Raw genomic sequence first — 22477 nt, forward strand, 5'->3', positions numbered from 1 at the left:
TATTTTGTAGTACATGTACAATGTAAAGAAGGTAGAGACTTACTATGGCCTGGTTCTCCCATGCCCTCATACTGACTTAGAGCCCGGGGGGTCAGGCTGGGGACAGATCTTCTGTTCATAGGCATGGTAGAGGCTTTGGTGCTGTCACCTATCACACTGTAAAATGCGTCAAAAGAAACAATAGTTATATATATGTACCAAAAACTAGCTTAATCACAGGGATGTTTTTCATGATCAAGTATACAAAATCATATTGTTAGAATTTTGGTTTGGAATGTAAAATAGAACAACTAAGGATGATATCCAAGTTCTTTCACAATCTTATCGAAAGACATCAGAATGATCATCTATAAACTTGACCAAAAAAATAATAACATGAACTACATTAGATTTTCCTAGATTTACATGCAGAAAGAATGATTTTACCCACCTAAGGTCAACAATTTTCTTCCTTCCTTGGTACTGGAAATTTTTAAGACACACCCTGCAAACAAGTAAAAACCAGCAATAGAAATAAAATTCATTCTAACTTACAAATATCTTATCAAATAATTGAGAACTTGATTGCAACTTCCAATGGTGTTTAATAGTTTATGCTCAATAGGAACAAAACCTTGGTTAATGACATATTTAGTGTTAAAAAAAAAACCTGGTGAGTAAATATGTCCTCGGAACACTCAGTACTTACTCCAGTATACTGAAGAAATCAATGATGTCAAATTCTGATGAATTGTGAAACCATCCCAGAAGAATATCTGAAAACAGAGAGCAGCCAAGTTATGGAACAATTAAGCTGATTGATCTAATTACCGATCATTATATATCAAAATATTTCCAATAAATTGTATAAAAATACATTTTTAAAGAGATATTTATCATAGTTTTTTTTTTTTTAAATCTTTTATTGATACTGTGGAATCATTAGATTTAGTGGTGGCTCAATTTTCGTGGAATTCATGGGTACCTCTCATCCACGAATTAACATCCCCCACGAATTAATAAATTAGAGCTATAAAGTCATATTCCTCTTGCATGTATATGAAAATACACGAAATTACGTCCACACGAACCTGTGAAATTTAAGCAATCCACGAAAATTGGCCCCCACAGTCTTAATGATTCCACAGTATTTATTATAGTTACCGACAAATAATTAAGCAATACATTCAACTGTGAAATGCCCTTACTGTTTTGGTTCTAAATAATTGCATATTCGCTTAATCAGCACTACAGTAAAACTCAGTTACAGAAAACATGCTTACAACAAATTCACTCTTATAGTCAGTGAAGTCAATTTCATTCTCCTTATCTTAAAATTGTATACTGTAGTTTCATCAATATTCGTTGAATACCAATTTTCGTGGACTTCGTTATTATGTTGATCCATGAAAATAAATGTTCATTGAAATGCAATTTCTACTAACAGTTTGTATTGATATGATCATTGGCCACAATTTTATGTATCCTTGAAACTGTGTTTTTCACTTTTACCACGAAAATTGATACCCTTGAATATTAATGAAACCACAGTAATAAACTTATGATCATATGTCACAAACTACTGTTATCACTTCGATATCACTTATCCCTGGCACTTTGCTGTGACCAAGTTTTACTGTACAAAACACACATGTACTGACTACTGTGGGGGGGGGGGGGGGGGGGGGGATTCTCACCGTCTGGCAGGTACTTGATGATGTGGAGGAAGCAGAGCAACAGATCCTTCACCTCCATGATGTCCAGCTTCTGGTACTTCATCAGGATCTTTGACGGCTTCGGGGTACTGGAGATGTCCGAGGCCGAATCCTTGATGTTCTGATTGGAAGAAGTTCTGAAATTTAAAAGATTAATACTGAGTTAGATATTGGAAATTCGATTGAACTTAAGTGCACATAAAAAGCACCATGTACCTTAACATTTGTAAAATAAGCACAAAACACAGCAACCATTAATATGTTATATTTTCACCCCCTTCCAAATATGTTCCTGCTTTTTTATTTACTGTAGAGTAGCTGTGGACTATTAACATACAGACCCTGAAACGTGCTACTACACCTCTAAAACGAACCGTACCGTTCCGTGCAAGAAACGAACCGTACCGTTCACAAAACGAAACGTACCGTTCACAAAGCGTACCGTACCGTTCACAAAACGAACCGTACCGTTCACAAAGCGAACAGTACCGTTCACAAAGCGAACCGTACCGTGCAAAAAGCGTGCAAGATAATTTATGCAAGACCCGCCTCCAAACGGAAAAAAAAGCGTACCGTACCGTGCAATAAGCGTGCAACTTCCATATATGGCTTATTGACCTAATGTCTTTCGATGAATACGGACGGAGATTATCGCTGACCAGATAAGTTCAATATTTTGCTAGATTTTTTATACGGGATTAGATAACACATACTAAGATTTAAAACTGTTATTCTTATTAAAACAGTCACAAAAATATTTCCTTTCTTAGACCGTAACCATTTCTTTGGTTTTCGACAAACTTGCATCGCCGATTTCTTAAACATTGTAAACTATTAACGTTCACACAATCTGTGGTTATACTATTTTGATTATTTTTATGAAATGTTTGAAACATTGGGTCAAACTGGACTTAACATAGCTTTAAGTGATTCTCGGGAGAGAGAGAGAGAGAGAGAGAGAGAGAGAGAGAGAGAGAGAGAGATCGTTACCCGAAACGTTAGAAAAGGAGTGTTTGTTTAGAAATGTATATATACACTATGGCTAAACAAGGTTGAAATATATCTATATATAATTTTATATCCTTTTTAAATAAAAAAAAAAATGTCGACTTAAGTTACGCAGACCCAGAAAATGTAAATGACAACCACATATTACCGGTGACTCGAGTGATTTGTTCTTGAGCTATTTATGTACCAATAAATGAACAAAAAATCACTCATACATGTATGATGAATTGTAAATAAATACATGTACAAAATCTTAATGCATTAAATGCAAGCATTGAACGGAAAAAAAAGTACACGCATTCCATAAAATAACTTTCAACTTTATTTCCCGCATAGCTGGTAATGGCGTCGTGATTTCACATGAACAAAAATCACTCGTGCGAAACACGTGTACAGAAGCTGATCTTTGGTTCTATACACAACAGGTGTTATTGTCTTTCTTTGGTTTTTAGCAGTTATTGTACTTTACAACTAACTCTGTATATTTGGACGCTTAAATAGGTGTACACGAGATGCCGGTATTCACACCTTTCCACGGACACCTGTTAGGTTACTCATCACAATCTGTCGTGTGTATAGTCTGAATATATCTTACTTCTACTTTGTTAGTTTCATGGTTTTTCTTAATCTCTAAAAAACAAAAGAACCGTCTGTAGAAATGGACACAAACAAATACACGAAAGAATATCGGCGCGTGGATCCGTGGAACAATTCAGCGACTCTATACATGCGGGATTTTCACATATTAATTAACTTGCGATAAAAATGTCATTTACCGGGTACATTAATGTACCAAAAATAAAATGATTAATTAAATCATAAATAGTTGAATGAGATACCAAGTACTTGTAAGCACAAAAACAGCTCTTTTAAAATTAATTTTCAATCTTATATGTGTGATGTGAAATAGCGTCGAAATTTTAACCGTCGAGATCAATCTATATGTACATCGTCCGCTGTACAAACTTTTAGTCATTGTGTTGAAATCGTTGTGAAAACCATGAGTCTAAAATAAATGAATTCAATTCATACAAATAAAAATCTAATATTTCCAAATGGTTTGCACACAATCACATACACCCTCAGAGAGAGAGAGAGAGAGAGAGAGAGAGAGAGAGAGAGAGAGAGAGAGAGAAAACTTGTGTGTTGATTATAATATTTAATTAAAATTTTATCACTGAACTTTATTATTTAAAATTTCGCTTTAGGTTTCTATAGTTGGTCATTTGAGCGGGATTTTATCTCAGGACTCAACGTGCTTCGCCTGTCAATCAGTTTAAGTATAACAGTACAGATCACGCCATGCGCCGCGTGCTACTTGGCTCCTCCTATATGGCTAGAAGAAAATTATCGAATGAAACGTTTTTGTTTTATGTTTTCTTATATCCTTATTGAAAAGAGTGTTCCTATTTTAAATTATTCAACAATAATTCATGTACTGGCGATCAGAGTCGTTTTCCCTCGCTGTCGTATTATTTTTGTTACTAGATAAATTCTTATATATTTAACACTTTTAACATTCATTTGTTGATTACTGGGTATTTTTTCCTAATTCGTGTCCTGTTTACAACAGGTATGTGTGTAAAAAGGTAAATAAAATATAAACAGGTTAGTCAGCATTTGTAAAACGTCAGCTAAATCGCATGCATACAGTGAAGAGCGGACACTTGTTCAACAGAATGATAAATATCGCCATTATATAAATAAAAGTTATTGACTTGTTGTGTATATCCAGTTGTGTACATATCGTATGAAATATGTTACATGAACATGTATAGTTTAACAGAAAAACAAAAACTAATTGTCATATTTTGATTATACACGCGATCTAAGTTCAGATAAGAGAGGCGATGACGGGTTAGATGTAGGTATGATCTATGTATACAAACAAGTGCAGAAAATCATAGAATTAATATTTAAATGAATAAAAATTCCTGTCAAAAAACTATATAACAGTCGATTTCAAGATTTCTTATCTATCCATTAATTTTATATCGTCTATCTACTAAGACAATCGGCAATCGGCAGTAGTACTACAGTAGTACGCAATAAAGAATGATCATACGAATTATGAATAATAAAAACTAGCCGAGAATCAAGACAACGATAAAGGAAACTAAACTAAAAAAAATATCGGAATAAAGTCGGGGCAATTTGTTATAGCAATTTTAAATGGATTAGAAGTATGTAATGACTTCAACATGTATAGAAATAAAAACTCAAGATGCTTTGTAAAATTATCGACAGCTCGCTGAATTAACAAAAATATATCGGATTAAAGTCAAACAGTTCTTTTAATCTATCTGAATGATTACATTAATCTAAATTAAATACTAATAATAACAGACTGATCAAAATTAAAATTACCCCCGCTTCCTAGTTGTCACTGAGTACACGGTTCTCAACGTATCAAAAACGGGGGAACGGATGGACGTTCTGATTTTAAATAGATCGATTGAAATTCTTTTGTAATATATCATATAAAAAAAGAAAAATTCTTGTCATAATTACCACCTTGCTGAAGTAGATCGGGCAAAAACTAAACAAAATTATATGGAGAGAATCAAAGCGTTCAGGCCACGCCTACCTCATTAATAAAGCGCGCAAACCGTTCACAAAGCGTGCAGCTATTTTTAGCAAAGCGTACCGTGCAAGAAGCGAACCGTTCCGTTCACAAAGCGTACCGTACCGTTCACAAAGCGAACCGTACCGTTCACAAAACGAACCGTACCGTTCACAAAGCGTACCGTACCGTTCACAAAGCGAACCGTACCGTTCACAAAACGAACCGTACCGTTCACAAAGCGAACCGTACCGTTCATAAAGCGTAACGAACCGAACCGTGCAACTGGTGTAGTAGCACGTTTCAGGGTCTGTACAAAAGTGTGCATTCCTAAATAACTTGTATATACATACCGGTACATATATAGTAAGAATACACTGGAGAAATTAAATACCGGTATATGTGTAGATATTAAAGACAGATTTGAAGGATAAATCTTTGCAAAGTTTTTAACAATTACTTTACATTTTGGGTTTGGCTGTAACTACATGTCCCCCATATATATAGATAGAAATTAAGGTATATTGTAACACATAGTAAAATATGTGTGACATCATTAATGTTATAAATAATGAAGAAATTGAGTAATTGTAAGGTCTCACAGCAAACTTGCAGACCTCCTGCCCCCATACACTTGTTGTATTTAGATACATTTAGTACTTGTAGTGAGAGATGAGTAATTTTGAATTCAGAACAAACCAAAATTATGGAAAAAAAAATACTCAAAAGCTTTTAGCAATTTTGTGTCACCTCTTATTACGTCCACTAGATTTTCTCCTTAAGGAAAGTCTGGAAATAACTGACAAATATTAACTACCTGTTAAGTCTGGAAATAACTGACAAATATTAACTACCTGTTAAGTCTGGAAATAACTGACAAATATTAACTACCTGTTAAGTCTGGAAATAACTGACAAATATTAACTACCTGTAATCTTTTGCATGATGTCAAACTTTGCAATAGTTATCTCATGATCGAGCTGACAAATAAGATACGAGACACAAGACATCACATGTATCATTTGTTTTTTGCTGGCACACATATGACACGTACCTCCTATGGACTTTTTCGTTGGTTTTAACTTCTGTTTTGTCGACAGAGGAAGTGCTGTTTGTTCGGGAGAGGGAACCAGCTGATCCGTTCATCATCTGAGCCTTCATTTCTGACAGGGATTGTAACGGCGGTCCTACATAGTAAGCATACAAAAATGACTAAAATAGTAAATATAATACCACCAAACAGTCATATTATTGATTTTATCTGATTATCTGATAAAAGATGGACAAAAAACATTGTCTGAATAATTTTTCATCTCAAATATTGAAGTCCACTTTTATTCACAACAACTTTATTTTGTGACTGATCAGTGCTTTTAAACTGGTTCATTGTAACTAATATTCAAAACAGAGTCTATGTAGATGATATTTATAAATAAACACATAAGAGATACATTAACAGTATGACTCAGACCAAGAAATATTTTCAACAATTAAATTTCTACAGTCTAAGTTATTTTTCTTTCATCAAAAAACTTACCATGCCCAGCTATCATGGCAAACACTTTGGACTCTCTCTGTGTCGCTGGAGCATCGAAGGTTACAGACTTTTGGCTCATCTGGGGGGTCCTGGGCCGACCCTCCTGTTTGACGGACTGGACGTCCCCGTTCACCACTATGGTTGGGGCCTGAGAGGGGGGCGGGGCACTGGGGTCCTCCACTAAATGGTGTTTGTGGTCCATCAGTATGGAGATCAGAGGGAGGTACAATGCTGCTATCCTCCCTTGCAGAGTCTGTAAAGCATCAGTTTGAGTTTGATTACATATAATTTCAATACAAGGCTTTATTGTGATTAAAGAACCATTACTGTAACAGGACCTATTACTTTTCTTTTTTTTATTCTTTTAATTTCAAAGATTGTGATCTGATTTTACCGATCACCACAATGAGGTTTTATAAATCCAGATCATCTAACTTCTTTGATGATGCAATGCATAGTAAACATTGTTTAAACATGTTTCGCTCATAAAGTTAAATTTGTAATATATTATGGATTCCAAAATCTGTTTTAGCAAATAATGGAAGTGAATATGATAAATTTTTCATTATAACAGTAAATTGATCTAAAAAGACAGATCATATGTCTCTTGCCAGGTGCAGATTAACTCTACATGATCCAACTCTTGGAACAAGTTTACCTTACAATTATATATATGTGAATATTATGTATCACAATTATTGTGCATGTATCGATAATTATTTCAAACACATGCATTTATACATATTTTGCCATGTAAATGTATGAAATAGGAAACCTTGGAAGTGTATCGATCATCAAAGGAATGTTTGGCGATCTGGTTCCTCAACAGGTGGATGGCATGCCTTCGGACCTCTTTGGGCTCGTTCATACACATCTTAACCTCCTGTAGCAGTAATCCCACAAGGTAATGGTTCTTTCGGAACTCCTCGGACAGTGTGTAGTCACATTTCAGATCTGTCAGACATTGAATGTAGTAAAAATTCATTGACTGTTTAACATAATAGATTAACAGTTAATTGTTGAATATAAAAACATGCTTCAAAATATAAATGCATGAAGTTGAAAAAAAATATAATTTAAAAGAGCATACACATCCTTCAATCTGTCAACTTTGAATAAAACATACTGAATGCATATATTCTGCAAATAGCCTCATAAATGTATTTTTCAAAATGCGAGAGAAAAGAATTAGATTCTGTATCCAATTGTTCGTGGATTTATCTCAATCATATACTAATAATAATCAGAGAACATGTAATACACATTCAAAGGCTTTGAAGTTTATAATATAGACTGAAGTTCCTAAGAAGATCGTACCATTTCAAATAGTTGACAATATTCACATTTTCCATTTGACTTTTATAATAAAATGAAATTTTGTACCATTGAATTAGGAAAGCAAGAATAAGCAGCCTTATTTCTTTAAACTGTAATATTTTATTATATTTATTTAATGGTTATTAATTTTAAGTCTTTGCATGAATTGATTATGCATGTAACATGCTTGGGCATATTACTTTGAAATTCCATAGCAGTTAAGATTATATCTTCCCTAAAATTTGGAAAACATGCAAAAAAAATTAAACTTCAATGTTGGAATGAAAAGGATATTAAGGGAAAGAATTTATTAAGAGTTTATGCTACAAATATCTAATAAATAGTTACGCATAAAAAAGTCTTTGCATTATATGATTAATGCAGTTTACTGTTTTAAAATAGACAGTTCATATATAAATATAAAAAGAGATGCAAGACTCATAACAACTGCTAAATAAAAGCAACATGCTGTTAATTGGATCATTGCATATCTATGCATCATCAAACACACTACGTGCATATCTACAATGTCAATATACACTATGTCAAATTGACCTAATGATAAAACCCCTTTCAGATTCATAAAACCTGACACATTGATTTGCAATTTGTGCCTAGCTTGTTCGAAAGCCTTAATTAATGAATACAATTTTGTGTATAGGAAAACTTACCATGCAAAGCTAGGGAAGTATGTTTACATATTCATATTTACATCTATAATATCCCATTCCCTGCTCATTCATATTGTACTGGTATAGTTTGATTTAATTGACATGTATAATTAACAAATAAATCAACATTTGACCCCAAAAATATTCTTCTAGTTACAGGTATATATATTCACCTTGATATGATTATACCAGTAAATATCAATTCCTGATTATAAATGAAATAGATGATGTATTATAATGGTAGATACTAACACCAATCTTAATTAGTACCATTATACAAACAACTTACAAAAGTGCCCTAGAAAAAGTAAAAAAAGAAGAAGCACATTTCTACAGTATCTACTAAGTGCAACCTTTAATCTCCCTGCCTCGGTGAGATTGATTGACTTGTTAGTTAGTTTTTCAACAAGCATGGGTGGGTTTTCATTCTTAGACTGATGGAATCATCTAAATATTTCATAGACTATAGGTATTCACTTAATAATCTTTATATTACTGACAAATCACTTGCTTTAATTATCAGTGTTTTTTAAATGCATCTTAAGAATTAATCGTACTGCTTCACATACATGCAATTATATTTTGTATTGTAATATACATGTATCTACCAATAATGTGAATACTGTATATTCCATGATAATTACAGCTAATCAAGTGTAAAATATGATCTTATCTTTTAGTAACTTAAAAAGATGAATATATAATATTGATAACTTAAACTGTTATGAATATTACATGTACCAGTAATTGTACTTGGAATTATATCATATCTTAAGAATTCTTATCTTTAATTTAGAAATAGTTGTAAATTTGAAATCTATCTTAAAATAATTATTTTCCTTTTGGAAACATATAACCAGCCTTATCAGTATAACTTATTCTCTATGCGTCATTTTCAGGATTTTTTAAAAATAAGTCTGACAATTAAAAAAATATGACAAGTGATTTGACAGTAATTTCTTTGTTACAATTTCACAAAATAATGAGATGCAGACTGTTTGTCATTCTACACAAGGCACTGAAAGGAGGATAAAACAACATAGGACACTGGAAGCAAACACAAGCCTTTGTTAAAGTGCAGCCACTGATGGGGGAAGAAACAAAATATCCTTCTGAAAAACCTGCATACTACAGCGTAGTGTGTAAAATTACCTTCTAATTTGATGTCTGTAGCAGTGTGGAAAAAAGTTCATAATTAACTTTTTTTTTTTTTAAAATACAATCAATTGTACTGGCGGCGAACAGTTCTCGCAGAGTAACATTTCTCGCCAGTACATTGTGACGTCATTTTATCAACACATAAAATAATATATGAAAAATGACGTCACAATGTACTGGCGAGAAATGGTCCTCAGCGAGAACTGGTCACTAGAATTGATTTTAATTTGCTCTCTTTGCATATTACCATTTTTCAAGATGTCAAGAATGCAACTTATGATTTACTTCAATTTTAAAAATTTTTATTTTCAATTGGTTTCAAGTTTTTTTGTTTAGAAAAAAAGGAAGATGGTATCCATTACCAATAATTTTTGCCCCCCAAAAGTTCAAAATCCTTATTAATTTTACAACTTATCGGTAAAAAGGAAAACTGCATATGAAAGCTTTATCCTGTTAATTCACACACCGACATAAAACATTTTTTAATAGTCATCACATTGTTTAATAAAAACAGAAAAGTTCTCAAAATTATCCAAAAAAAAAATAAAAAAATCTAACATTGCATCTTCAGACAATCACACAGCATTTAATAATGTCCTTATCTTGTTATCTTGTATAAACACAGAAATAAGGTCCAGCCACTCACCTTTGAAGGACTTGATCATGCCTTTCCTCATGATGGGGAGACAGAGGGGGATGTAGTGTTCGTGGGAGCACACCTCACTCAGAAACTCAAACTTCAGATCATACAGGGGCTGAAAGCACAGCAGACATGCAAGACAGTCATATATATATAAGTGCAACCACCATTTTATACCATAGAAATTTCATGGCCTTTTTACAGTACTTCAGAGACTGAGATTCAAAAAGACTGCATTATGTCTCTTGTAAGCAAACATTTTCTAGCCACTACTGTAAACGTACTACATTTGGCTGTGTATTCTATTTAGCGCTTTCGGCGGAACGATACTTTTGGTAAATCAAGTATATCGCTAAATGCCATGCATAAATGTATAACAACAGTCACATTCAGGAAAACGTTAATTCAAATCCACGCCAACTTGTTCAAAAACTAATTTCTGCCAAATATCGTACACGCAAAATATAATACGTTTACAGTATTCCATTTCACCACCCATAGATTTCAAATTGGTTTACAAAAAACTTTTTTGCAATTGAGGCTCAATTTCATATTAATTTATGATAGTGGGTGCAAGACAACAACATATTCTCAAGTCGTACACATGAAAGTCAGGAATATTTCTCCCATGCCAACAGAATTTTGGTTAAAAGTACTAAAAAAACCCTTCAAAATAACTGATAGTGATAATGATGCCAATATCTGTCCACAGTTTGATTTGTATACACATATTTTACCTTGGAGTCTCCAGGTCCAAACTGTTCCACATAGGCAGATATATTCTTGAATACAAATCCTCTGTCCATCAGAGTAAAACAGCGCTACAATAAAGTAGGACTCACACTGTCTCAAAGCCATACCATACGATTTTCATCATTAAATGCCACTACATGTACAATACATTGTGACAAAATATACATACATGCATGCTTTCTCAGTTTCATTGTTCTTTAAATATGTGTCCTTTCAACATCTCCCTTCACATAACCATATGTACTATACAAAGAATCTTAACATCTACCACGTTTACAAAATGAACCAACTCTTGAAAAATACCTTTATAATAATCATATGTTTTTTTTTTCTTTCACAACAGATTGATATTGAATGATTATATCTTATGATTTCATAGCTATTCTTTCATAAATTAATTTTCATAAAGTCACAATTCTTTATCAGTTGAAAATTTTTTAATTTGGTCACCTTTACAAACATGGCTAGGCTCTGATTGGCTATCTTGGTTTCGCGGGGCATTTCCCTCTGCTTCTGTATGATATTGGGGGTCAGTGTTTGTAGTAGGTTCTGTATTCTGTACTGGTAATCTGCTGTAAACCGCTCATTCCTTGGCATCTGTTAGATGAAATAAAACAAAAGTACATTTTTTATTATTATACTTTCATGTTAAATACTGAAATCTGATTGGTTTAGACGCAGTTGGTAATCCGTTCTATTACCCTCAGCGTTAGCAATAAACTTGGCAACGGGTAACACAACAAATTGATACATGCGCATAAATTATGCGCGTACGGTTCGCCGTAGAATTAACTTTATTTCTGTATAAGAGCAGTAAAATTTTCTTTAAAATTAAGACATTCAGTATAATAAAATAAATAGTGCCTGTTTGGGAGGGTAACTGTTGAAATTGACACCCCTCAAAAACCATTGTCAACCTCCGCTTCGCGTCGGTTGACAATGGTTTTTTCAGGGTGTCAATTTCAACAGTTACCCTCCCAAACAGGCACTATTTATATAATGTCTTCTACAATTGCAGTAAGAACACTAAAACATTGACATCAATAATGACTTGATACACGTATATCCTAGCAATACTCTTAAATACTTAGAGATCTGAAAGAAAGGAACTTTAGTACTACTCTTAATTTTACAAAACCAAAAATGTAAAACCAAGTTAATTTTTTAACTAACAATATAAACCAAATTGCAATTAATGCTTAAATAGGTATATTCAAAATTGTAAAAATTAAGGGCCAAAGTATTGTTTATTTTTAAACTGTGATGCAAAACAGACCAAAAACTCCTTCAGGGTAAATGCAGTACTGCTATTTTGTGGACACTGACATAATTCATTGACATATGATATCGCCCCCAATTGTTTAATTTTTTCTACCAACTAAAACTTTGCAAAACTATATCAATTTTCCCTGCAAAATGAGCAGAATAGTAGTCAATACAATAGAGTAATACTAAAATAAAGTACCGACCTTGATCCTGTCGGTACTAATGAGGTAGAGAGCCATGCTCTTGATCAGGATCTCAAAGAAGAACCAGGAATACTTCAGGAACTTACAGACCACCACGTTGTCGGCATTAGCCGGCCGTAGGATGGTGGTCAGGTTCTTGGCTAGCTCCTCGTGTACCGTCTGGGCCCCCTTGGTGCCCTTAGGGACGGGCTCAGGGCTAAATACATACTGCAACACATACAACACAGGTAGTCAGTCTCTCTCACAAAATAACCAACACAAAAGGTACTCAGTTTCTATGATTAGTTTCTATCATGTAAGAAAAGAAAATTTTACTCCATATCATAACTTCAAAATATTCTTGCACAAAAAAGCCCCTAAAGTTACTCAATTTAATTCATATGGAGGTATATGTTTTAAACGAATTTTCTTCACATATATATAACGTGAAACTGTTGACTTAAATATACCAACCTTGACATAACTCTTGAGAGCATCTTGTTTGTCAACAAGAGAAACCTCCGACACAATGTGGATTAGAACCCTACAAAAAAATTTCCAATGAACAAACAAAATATCATAATCAGCATCAACATTAATCTCTTTTATCTTAATATTGAAGAACTGATTACAAGTTTAAGGGAGTGCTCACTTGACCACATTGAGGGCGACGTCGTCGCTGACTGTCTTCACAAGCAGGGAGAAGAGCTGGTTTAACAGGGTGGGTAGAAACTGGACGTACGTCAGCACATCCACAGCATGGAGGGACTGTAAAGACAGAGGTCAAGCACAGCTGATATATACATCTCTGAAGATCAGTCAGTAGTTACGTGGAAGTAGATATAAATATTATATGTAATCATTTAACCAAGGTGTATGAAAAGATACCATACCTTTCTTGCATTTGACAACAATGAAATTTAAATTTCTTTGCAAAACAGCAATAATACCATGTTAATTAAATTTCATAATTAAAATACATTGTCACATTCAGCTAATTTATTCATGCCATTATTTATTTTGTTTCAAAGCTTTCATTGATAACTTAGATCAGCAAGCAAATGAACAAAATACCCTTTACCTGTTATTATCCAAAAGCAAGAAAAAAAAAAATCACTTAAACTCAAACCGATGACCATGTATTTCTTTAAAGATGTTCCTAATGATAATGTTTTTTGTTGTTTTTCATTTTAAAAGTGTGGATAAAAGCAAACTAGATGTTATCTGCAGTGTATGCTAGTACTAATCACGCAGATGTGCAGTAACGCAGTGACCAAAGATCTAACATAGTTCTATCAATATTCACACTGTGTATCAGTCTCAAAATGTATTCAATTTGGCTAAGTGACATGATACATGTACTTTCACTGCAATAATGTTCTCTAATCAAGATAAATCTCAAAACTTGCGGATAAAACGGTATGTGCACATAAAAGCACAAATTTGGTATCAACAGGGAAAATTGCTATTAAATCTTAATATATCAATTATAAATATCAATATTATAATTATATAAATATATATCAATGTATGGGTCATTCCAAAATGCACTTTTATGTTGTTTTTTTTAGGTGTTAAATATTGGTTTTGGTTGTCATTCACAATATTCAGTTGAAGTGGGAGGTGAAATCTCTAAGAAATGTTACCTTAGTAGAATTTGATAGAAAGGTTTTCTCCAAATCCAGGGTAGGCTTGTCAAGCTGTTATGTGACACAGTATTACCATTTAGCATCATTAATCATATAAAAGAACAAATGATGTATGTGCAGTGTGCACCTACTGAACAAACCCCACATTATTCTTAAAATGTATAAATTAATATAACATATTCATGTATTTTTTGACTTACACTTCTAAATAGTTCAAAGACTTATACATATTCACATATTTAAAAAACTCCCAGTTCTTTTGATTTTGACTCATTGAAAATGATCTATTAACTATATGTCAATAAAATCCATGATGCTTTAAGCATTGAAGAAGTGATCAGAATTAATAATCTGTCTTTAAAGCTTTTGCACATTTATTGACATGCAGTGCTATTTTCCAACTTTTTTATTAACAATTGGAAGTTCAAAAATTCTAAAATTTTAAAATCACATTTTCAGAAGAAAATTCATAGCAGGCTTTTGAAATGTTACGGACAAAGCTGACAGAGATACCAAAGTTAATGCGCTACGTGAAACGTTAAACTGGTGGAGATAGTGATATGAATAAAATACCCCAAAATGTGGCTAAAAATCATAAACAATTCAGGTTAATAATATTAAGTGTATAAATATTTCCTTCTACTAGATAATGAGATACACAAAATAAAAAAAATATATTTTATGTTATAAATATTTACATACACATGTATTTTGCACCAAATATAACCTAGTCACAATCTAGTCTTCTAAAAAAAGAAATTTAACAATAAAATTCACCAATTTTATAGCATGCCTAACTGTGTATGCCATAAATTGTCATCATACAATAACAACATATTAGCTAGGCTATCTATATCACTTACAGTCAACAGTGATGTGTGAAGGTTTGTACAAAGGTATCCAATCATTTGACTTTGTCATGTAGTACTGTGGTTTCATCAATATTCGTTGAATGCTAATTTTTGTGGATTTGGTTTTTAAGTTGATCCATGAAATTAAATGTTCATTGAAATGCAATTTCTATTAACATTTTGTATTAATGGGGTCATTGGCCACGAATTCACGTATCCTTGAAACTGTGATTTTCACTTTACCCACGAAAATTGATACCCTTGAATATTAATGAAACCACAGATATTTCAATTGATCATGTAAGTATACATACTACATGAGATTGCCATTATCAACAGTACATGTACATGTTCAGTGTCATTCACTACAGATACCCACCTTCAGTTTATTTAAGCTGTCCACATCTGTCCCTGGCATCAACGCATTCTCAATTTTTTGGCAATGGTAAAAGAAGTTGTGTAAATGCTGATCCTAAGAAAAAAACACAAAAAATTCACTCAGCTCACAAAGTTACAATGCTTATATAATTAAAAACTAAATTTTTCATTTTTTTTGTTTGGAATAAAAATTTAGAATTATGCAAGTAAATTAAAAACAAACAAACTTTAAAACTTAAATGAAGAGGCCAAGCATATCCTTTTCCTGTAAAATGCAAGAGATCTTATGACATAACGTAATGGACTTTAATGTTTGGCCTTTGATTTGACTGTACCTTTGTGTAAACTGTTGAATGTAGCTGAACTTTGACCCTAAATATTGGTTTACCATTATCGACCCATTTGATATCTGGTGCCGGAGCCTAGAAAGAAAAAAGCAATATATATTTTATTGTTTGTAATTGCTTTAGATACCGGTACTTTATATTCACATTTATTAATCCATAAATGTCAAATAGTGATGAAAAATAAGAATTTCATTTTTAAAATGATGGATTATCATATCATACACAGCATGAATTATCATATTACACACAAAATCTTAAGAAGAGGTAAACTATAATTTTATATTTGTACCACGAAAACGTTCAAATCAAATCAAAACAAAATCTGAGTTCTTTAGAGAGCAAGCAAAATTATATCAATAGCAATGTACTTCTTGTTATAAGTTATAAGATGAGCGTACCGTCCTGTCAGGGGATTTAGTGGAGAGGTAGTCTTTGGGTAATGCTGTGCAAGCTGCCACCTGGACATTCTGCTCTCCCACTGTAACCCTGTAATCAAATCCCAACACATACACTCTTAAGGCTACATGTATCATACAGTAACCAATTGTTCCCAAAGTCAAGTATTTTCTAACTTAACATGTCAATAACATGCTACTTGAAAATACAATGAAACATTATTAAAACAGTTATATAACACATCATTTTTCCAATGCATCAAAATTTTCATAAACCCGTTAATTTCACTCTTTGATTTGTTTCTTCATAATAATGTCAGTCTCAACAAAATTAATATACATGTTTGGTGTTAGTGTCACCGACATTTTATTATAATTCCTTCAACACCAATATTCAAGTATTTTATTGTCAAATGAGTAAAATCACAAAATTTAATGTTCATCAATGTAAGAAACCTCTGAAAATTTGTATTAAATGAACTATGTTCCCAAATTCCCATTTCTTTGAGACTGTGGCTTTTACTTAGTTAATCCATGACAATTAATGACCACTAAATATCAATGAGACCACAGTGGTTGACGTACCTGCCCTGGGTGAGCAGTGGGAGCCAGGCGATCCCGACCGGAGTCTCAATGTTGTCTCGTTTCTTGACGGAAGACGTGGAACTACGGTTAGACTTTGAGCCTTCACAACTAACGTGGTAGAACCGGAACAATATATGGTGCTTATCATGTAACTGAGTGGGGAGGGCTATCTTCACCTACACAAATACAGAACAAAATTAATTAAATTATTATTTGATCAATTAATTAATACACAGAATTGTAAAGTTACTAATTGAAATGTGTCAGTATTATAAACATTTCCATGGAAGCATATATCTCTGGCTAAAAATTTTTTAGCATTCATTTTTTCCATTGGTTTATAGTTAACTCATTCATACTCTGAATTCTCTTTGAACTTTGAAAGTTTAAATGGACAAATTTTATTTAAAAAATAAAATTTTCCTGTTGTTGAGTTTTAAAATGTGTAGCTTACCTCTTCTAAGAAGTCGGGTGAAGTGCTGTGATGGAGGACAGTGGCGCTGGCTACAGTTGTAAACACACCTACTTCTGGACGGGCATAGATACGCTGTCAACAAAAACACAACCTCTCAATCTCAACACAGATTAAGGAGACTTTTCATCCAATGATCTCAATTTTAGGTAATAATTTTTTTCAGAGAGAACACAAATATTTGAATTCACTAACTTTAAGAATTTCATTTCTGCTGCAGGGAGTGATAGGTGTATCAGTATATTACCTTCAATGGAATGGCATTTTCATCATCGGAATCTCTAATCTCTACACAACATGCTATATTTCTAGCCTAAAAAATAAAACAAAACTTGTTTAAAGGCCGGTAATCAATAATGTTTCAAAAGCAGTAATAAACAGCAATATCAGTCTTTGAACCCCACTTTCTACTAAGTTCTTACTTTGGCGAATGATTTTTGATGCTCATATCTAAGGTTCATGGGATATACGTAAAGATGATTGATGTAAGAGTCGTATGTATCACAAAATGAGGCTCTATCTAGGACAAACTGCTCCACCTCTATTGCTGGGGGGTCAGGCGGGGGGATAGGAAATGGCTTGATTGGCACGAGGGAGGAAGTTAAGGTATCTGGAAAATTCAAATTTAGCCATTATAACACCATACAAAAAATGTAGAAAATGAATAATTGTAATACATGTACAGAATGTTTTTGTCGAAAAATTCATGTATCGTAAATCATTTCTACTACATGTACAAGTATATATAGTAAACAAACTTTTTGAAAATAAGATGAAAAACCCTAGAGAATAAAGTTCAAAGTGCACTATAATAATATAAATAAATGCATACATGTATTTGATAAATAACGAATATATACAATAAAACCAATAGAAAAACAAGAGCCCTGTAATGTGCACAGCTTCTCAAAGAGCAGAAGATTTACCAGACTTAATAGGAGACACAGTATGTCATTAACCACCCAGTATTCTAGAAAAGATTTGGTACAAAATTGAAATTTTAGATAACAGAATTAACTTGTAAGAAAGATCATCATACCATACCATATTTGTAGTACTCTAACAAAAACAATGAATCAAAATATCACATTCCATTACTCATATGACAAAATTCAATGCTTAAAAATCCACTGGTAGTTCCAGTCATTTTTCACAGACTAAGTTAACCAAATGTGTCGTGAAAAATCTGACTTCCATATGACACCTACTTTGTAAAGGCTGCTCTGGGCTTGTTTTGTGGATTATCACTTTCAGAGTTCCTGGAATCTCTTGAAGTTTTCCTTGCTTTTCTGGTCTAAACAGATTTAAAAACATAGGTAATCATAGATTACTAAGCTCACCGAGACGGAGCATCACCCTTATGAGACATCACCTTCATAAGACTACCTTTATCATTTTATATGAAAATCATACTTTATGATCTTGGATATTCATGGATTCTGTTTTGACAAAATATCGTATATCATCTGATAATTTTTTTTATGATAATCGTATGTTCATATGTTAATCAATTCAATGATATAAAATTAAATATTGCATCATGTCATATTTATAATATATATCATATAATACAATAAAATACCGTAATAAACAATAATGAGATATGATATTGTAACGTATGATATGACATTGTATTGTGTTATACCTAATTGTATTTGATCACATAATACAATATCATAAAATATAATACAATATAGTATTATATTACAATATCATATTACATAATACATCATACCATTGAAACATGATATTATATTGTATAATATAGTATGATATTGTATTGAGTGACACTGAAACATATTTGATACATTATATGATATTATATCATATAATACAATATAATTTGATTCCAACATTGTATCTTATTAAATGATACAATATTTTGTGATAAAGTAAAATATTATTAAATACATTATTATATTATACATATAGTATCATATGACACAAAAATATATATTACAATATCATATAATACAATTTCATGTGATATGATAATATATTATATAAACCAATATCATATCATACAATATCGTATGATACAATATTATATAATATTACAATATCATATAATACAATTTCATGTGATATAATTCTATATTACTGAAACCAATATCATATTATACAATATTGTATGATACAATATTATAGAATATACAATATTGTATCATAGGATACAATTTAATATTTTGCAATATCTTATGTAATTGTACCATGTAATAAAATAATAAATTAAAAACACAATATAATATTATACAATATTGTATCATAATATACAATACTATACATAACAATATCATGATACAATATCATATCATAAAATATCAAAAAAATTGATACAATATCATATCATATCGTATAACTTTTTATAATATAACATATGATATCATATTGTATCATATCAAACAATATTGTTTCATATCATACAATATCATAGGAATCATGTTATATCATTTATCAACAAACACATCTATCTATCAAGCTGGTTTGAGTGAGGTAGGAGATTTCTTTAGCATCCTTGATAATGGAGATCAGGCTCTGCATCTGAAGCAACCTCTGCGTTTAATTTATAATAAAGTTAAATCAACTATGCAAGCTTTCATCTATAAAACATGTGACCTGTTCCAAAAAACTAAACCTCATCCAGCATCCGAAACCTATGGCGGAGATTCAGCATTCAAGCCCATCAGGTGCATTGGTATCATAAGACGCATCATCCATGCAAGTTTGGTGAAGTTTGGACCAGTAATAACTAAGATATCATCATCAGAGGGCACTAGCAATTAAAACCTTTACTTCCTCCAGCATCCGCAACCTATAGCTCAGATTCAGCATCCATGCCTGTCAGGTGCATCTGTATCATAAGACACACCATACATTCAAATTTGGTGAAGTTAGGACCTGTAATAACTAAGATTTATTTTTTAGCATCCTTGATAATGGAGATCAAGCTCTGCATCTGAAGTTACCTCTGCGATTCATTCATATTACAGTTAAATCAACTATGCAAGTTTGAAATAGTACTATCATCTATTAAACTTGAGACCTGTTCCAAAAAACTTAACTTTATCCAGCATCCGAAACCTATGGCTCACACTCAGCATTCAAGCCTGTCAGGTGCATCAGTATCATAAGACACACCATCCATGGAAGTCTGGTGAAGTAAGGACAAGTAATAACTAAGATATCATCATCAGAGGGCACCTGTTTCAAAAACTTTATTTAACCAGCTTTAAAAACCTTAACCTCCTCCAGCATCCGAAACCTATTGCTCAGATTCAGCATTCAAGCTTGTCAGGTGTATCATAAGACGCACCATCCATACAAGTTTGGTGAAGTTAGGACCAGTAGTAACTAAGATATAATCATCAGAGGGCAACTGCAACAAAAACTTTAACCAGCTCTAAAAACCTTAACCTCTTCCAGCATCCGAAACCTATTGCTCATATTCAGCATTCAAGCTTGTCAGGTGCATTAGTATCATAAGACGCATCATTCATACAAGTTTGGTGAAGTTAGGACCAGTAGTAACTTAGATATTGCTATCAATGGGCACCTGCAACAAAAACTTTAACCTGCTCCAAAAACCTTAACCTCCTCCAGCATCCGCAACCTATAGCTCAGATTCAGCACTCAAACCTGTCTGGTGCATCAGTATCATAAGACACACCATCCATGCAAGTTTGGTGAAGTACTGACCAGCAGTAACTAAGATATTGCTATCAAAGGGCACCTGCAACAAAAACTTTAACCTGGTCCAACAACCTTAACCTCCTCCAGCATCTGAAATTTAGGACCCAGATTCAGCATCCAAGTCTTTCAAGTCCATAAGTAGGTCCAGATGCATCATCCATGCAAGTTTGGTGAAGACAGGACAAGTAATAGCTTAGATACAGGACCTGCAACAAAAACTTTAACCAGGTCCGGACGCCGACGCCGACGCCACCGCCGACGCCGACGCCGAGGGTATAGCATAAGCTCTCCTTGACTTCGTCTCGGTGAGCTAAAAATACAATATAACTTGAATTTACTGTACCGATGCTTCCTCCTTACTTTTTAACATCTCCAGAACTGATATTGAATAAATCAACAACAACAAAAATGATAGTATCTCATTACACTCACTAACATTCAATTCAAGCATATAGAAAAAGGCTCTAGGTGTCATTTAGGTATAAGCACAAACTTACTTTTTCAAGTCTTGTAGAATCTTTATAACTTCCTGTTCTGAAAACTTGGATCCTTCTTGCCTGAAGATTTTCATCTCTGCTGGGCCATTAGATTCAATAATCAGCTGTCTGTAATTTAATTGAATAACTTAACATGATTTATTTCTTTTATTTCAAAAACCAAAATACTGTACAAGAAGAACAGATATATTATGTACATATAATCTATGACTGTACAGAGATTCAAGGTTCTAATACCATGCTTACAGCAGGATGCCAGGGATGATCATTTTAAGATTAAAACGGAATTGAAACTAACTTTGCTCTAAATGTGAAGTTGTTACAAGCATGTTTGAAGTAACAGAGATTTACTGTACAAAAATTTGTTGATACATGTACTGTATCAAATTATCTTTTCTGAATTTGTGTGAATTTCTCACCTAGCTGCCCATCCGAATGGCATGCGGTGATGTCCGATCTGTGAACAGAACTGCTTCATCTGTTTGTAGATTTTGTTTCCGGAGGGAGCCTTGAGGTACTGGTCACAGGCCTGGGACAGGGAGCCCTGTAGGACCTTCTCTATCCTCACAAACAGGTACACCTCCGCATGGCAGGATGTCACCGAGAACACACCCTGATAATGACATGACAAAACATAATATCATCGCTTGATTTACAATTCATATTCAATAATTTTAATAAGAAAGCAAGTTAAGATATCTTAACCTTCTTTCTTATACACGTTAGATAAAAAATATCTCAAGAACAACAGGCAAAATATTTTATCACTTCTTATTTTTCATCTATTGAATAATTTGGATAAGTTTTGTAAGAAGATAATCTTT

At 32.9% G+C, this 22477-nt stretch overlaps 1 protein-coding gene across 24 annotated transcripts in view; it reads right to left on the reverse strand.

Moving 5' to 3' along the window:
- The window catches only part of LOC128180318 (dedicator of cytokinesis protein 9-like), a 56049-nt gene that overhangs the window by 17863 nt on the left and 15709 nt on the right, over positions 1–22477 (reverse strand). For 17 of the 24 annotated variants that reach the window (XR_008243209.1, XM_052848313.1, XM_052848324.1 and 14 more), the window contains 26 exons: positions 22073–22266; positions 21654–21761; positions 18675–18760; positions 18511–18525; positions 17889–18076; positions 17714–17779; positions 17449–17541; positions 16995–17170; positions 16413–16500; positions 16003–16089; positions 15669–15761; positions 14436–14489; positions 13442–13557; positions 13264–13333; positions 12811–13017; positions 11792–11938; positions 11326–11409; positions 10595–10703; positions 9943–9957; positions 7578–7756; positions 6803–7055; positions 6320–6452; positions 1677–1831; positions 689–755; positions 431–484; positions 44–156 (listed from right to left, as the gene is read on the reverse strand). Coding sequence is in view for 23 of the 24 variants with exons in the window: in XM_052848313.1 (XP_052704273.1) it covers positions 44–156; positions 431–484; positions 689–755; positions 1677–1831; positions 6320–6452; positions 6803–7055; positions 7578–7756; positions 9943–9957; positions 10595–10703; positions 11326–11409; positions 11792–11938; positions 12811–13017; positions 13264–13333; positions 13442–13557; positions 14436–14489; positions 15669–15761; positions 16003–16089; positions 16413–16500; positions 16995–17170; positions 17449–17541; positions 17714–17779; positions 17889–18076; positions 18511–18525; positions 18675–18760; positions 21654–21761; positions 22073–22266 (2950 nt within the window). In the remaining variant the exon portion in view is untranslated. The remainder of the gene's footprint in view (positions 1–43; positions 157–430; positions 485–688; positions 756–1676; positions 1832–6319; positions 6453–6802; positions 7056–7577; positions 7757–9942; positions 9958–10594; positions 10704–11325; positions 11410–11791; positions 11939–12810; positions 13018–13263; positions 13334–13441; positions 13558–14435; positions 14490–15668; positions 15762–16002; positions 16090–16412; positions 16501–16994; positions 17171–17448; positions 17542–17713; positions 17780–17888; positions 18077–18510; positions 18526–18674; positions 18761–21653; positions 21762–22072; positions 22267–22477) is intronic. The other 7 variants (XM_052848336.1, XM_052848316.1, XM_052848335.1 and 4 more) reach the window with 5 other exon arrangements.

This window comes from Crassostrea angulata, chromosome 4, assembly GCF_025612915.1.
Source record: "Crassostrea angulata isolate pt1a10 chromosome 4, ASM2561291v2, whole genome shotgun sequence".
NCBI classification, from domain to species: domain Eukaryota; kingdom Metazoa; phylum Mollusca; class Bivalvia; order Ostreida; family Ostreidae; genus Magallana; species Magallana angulata.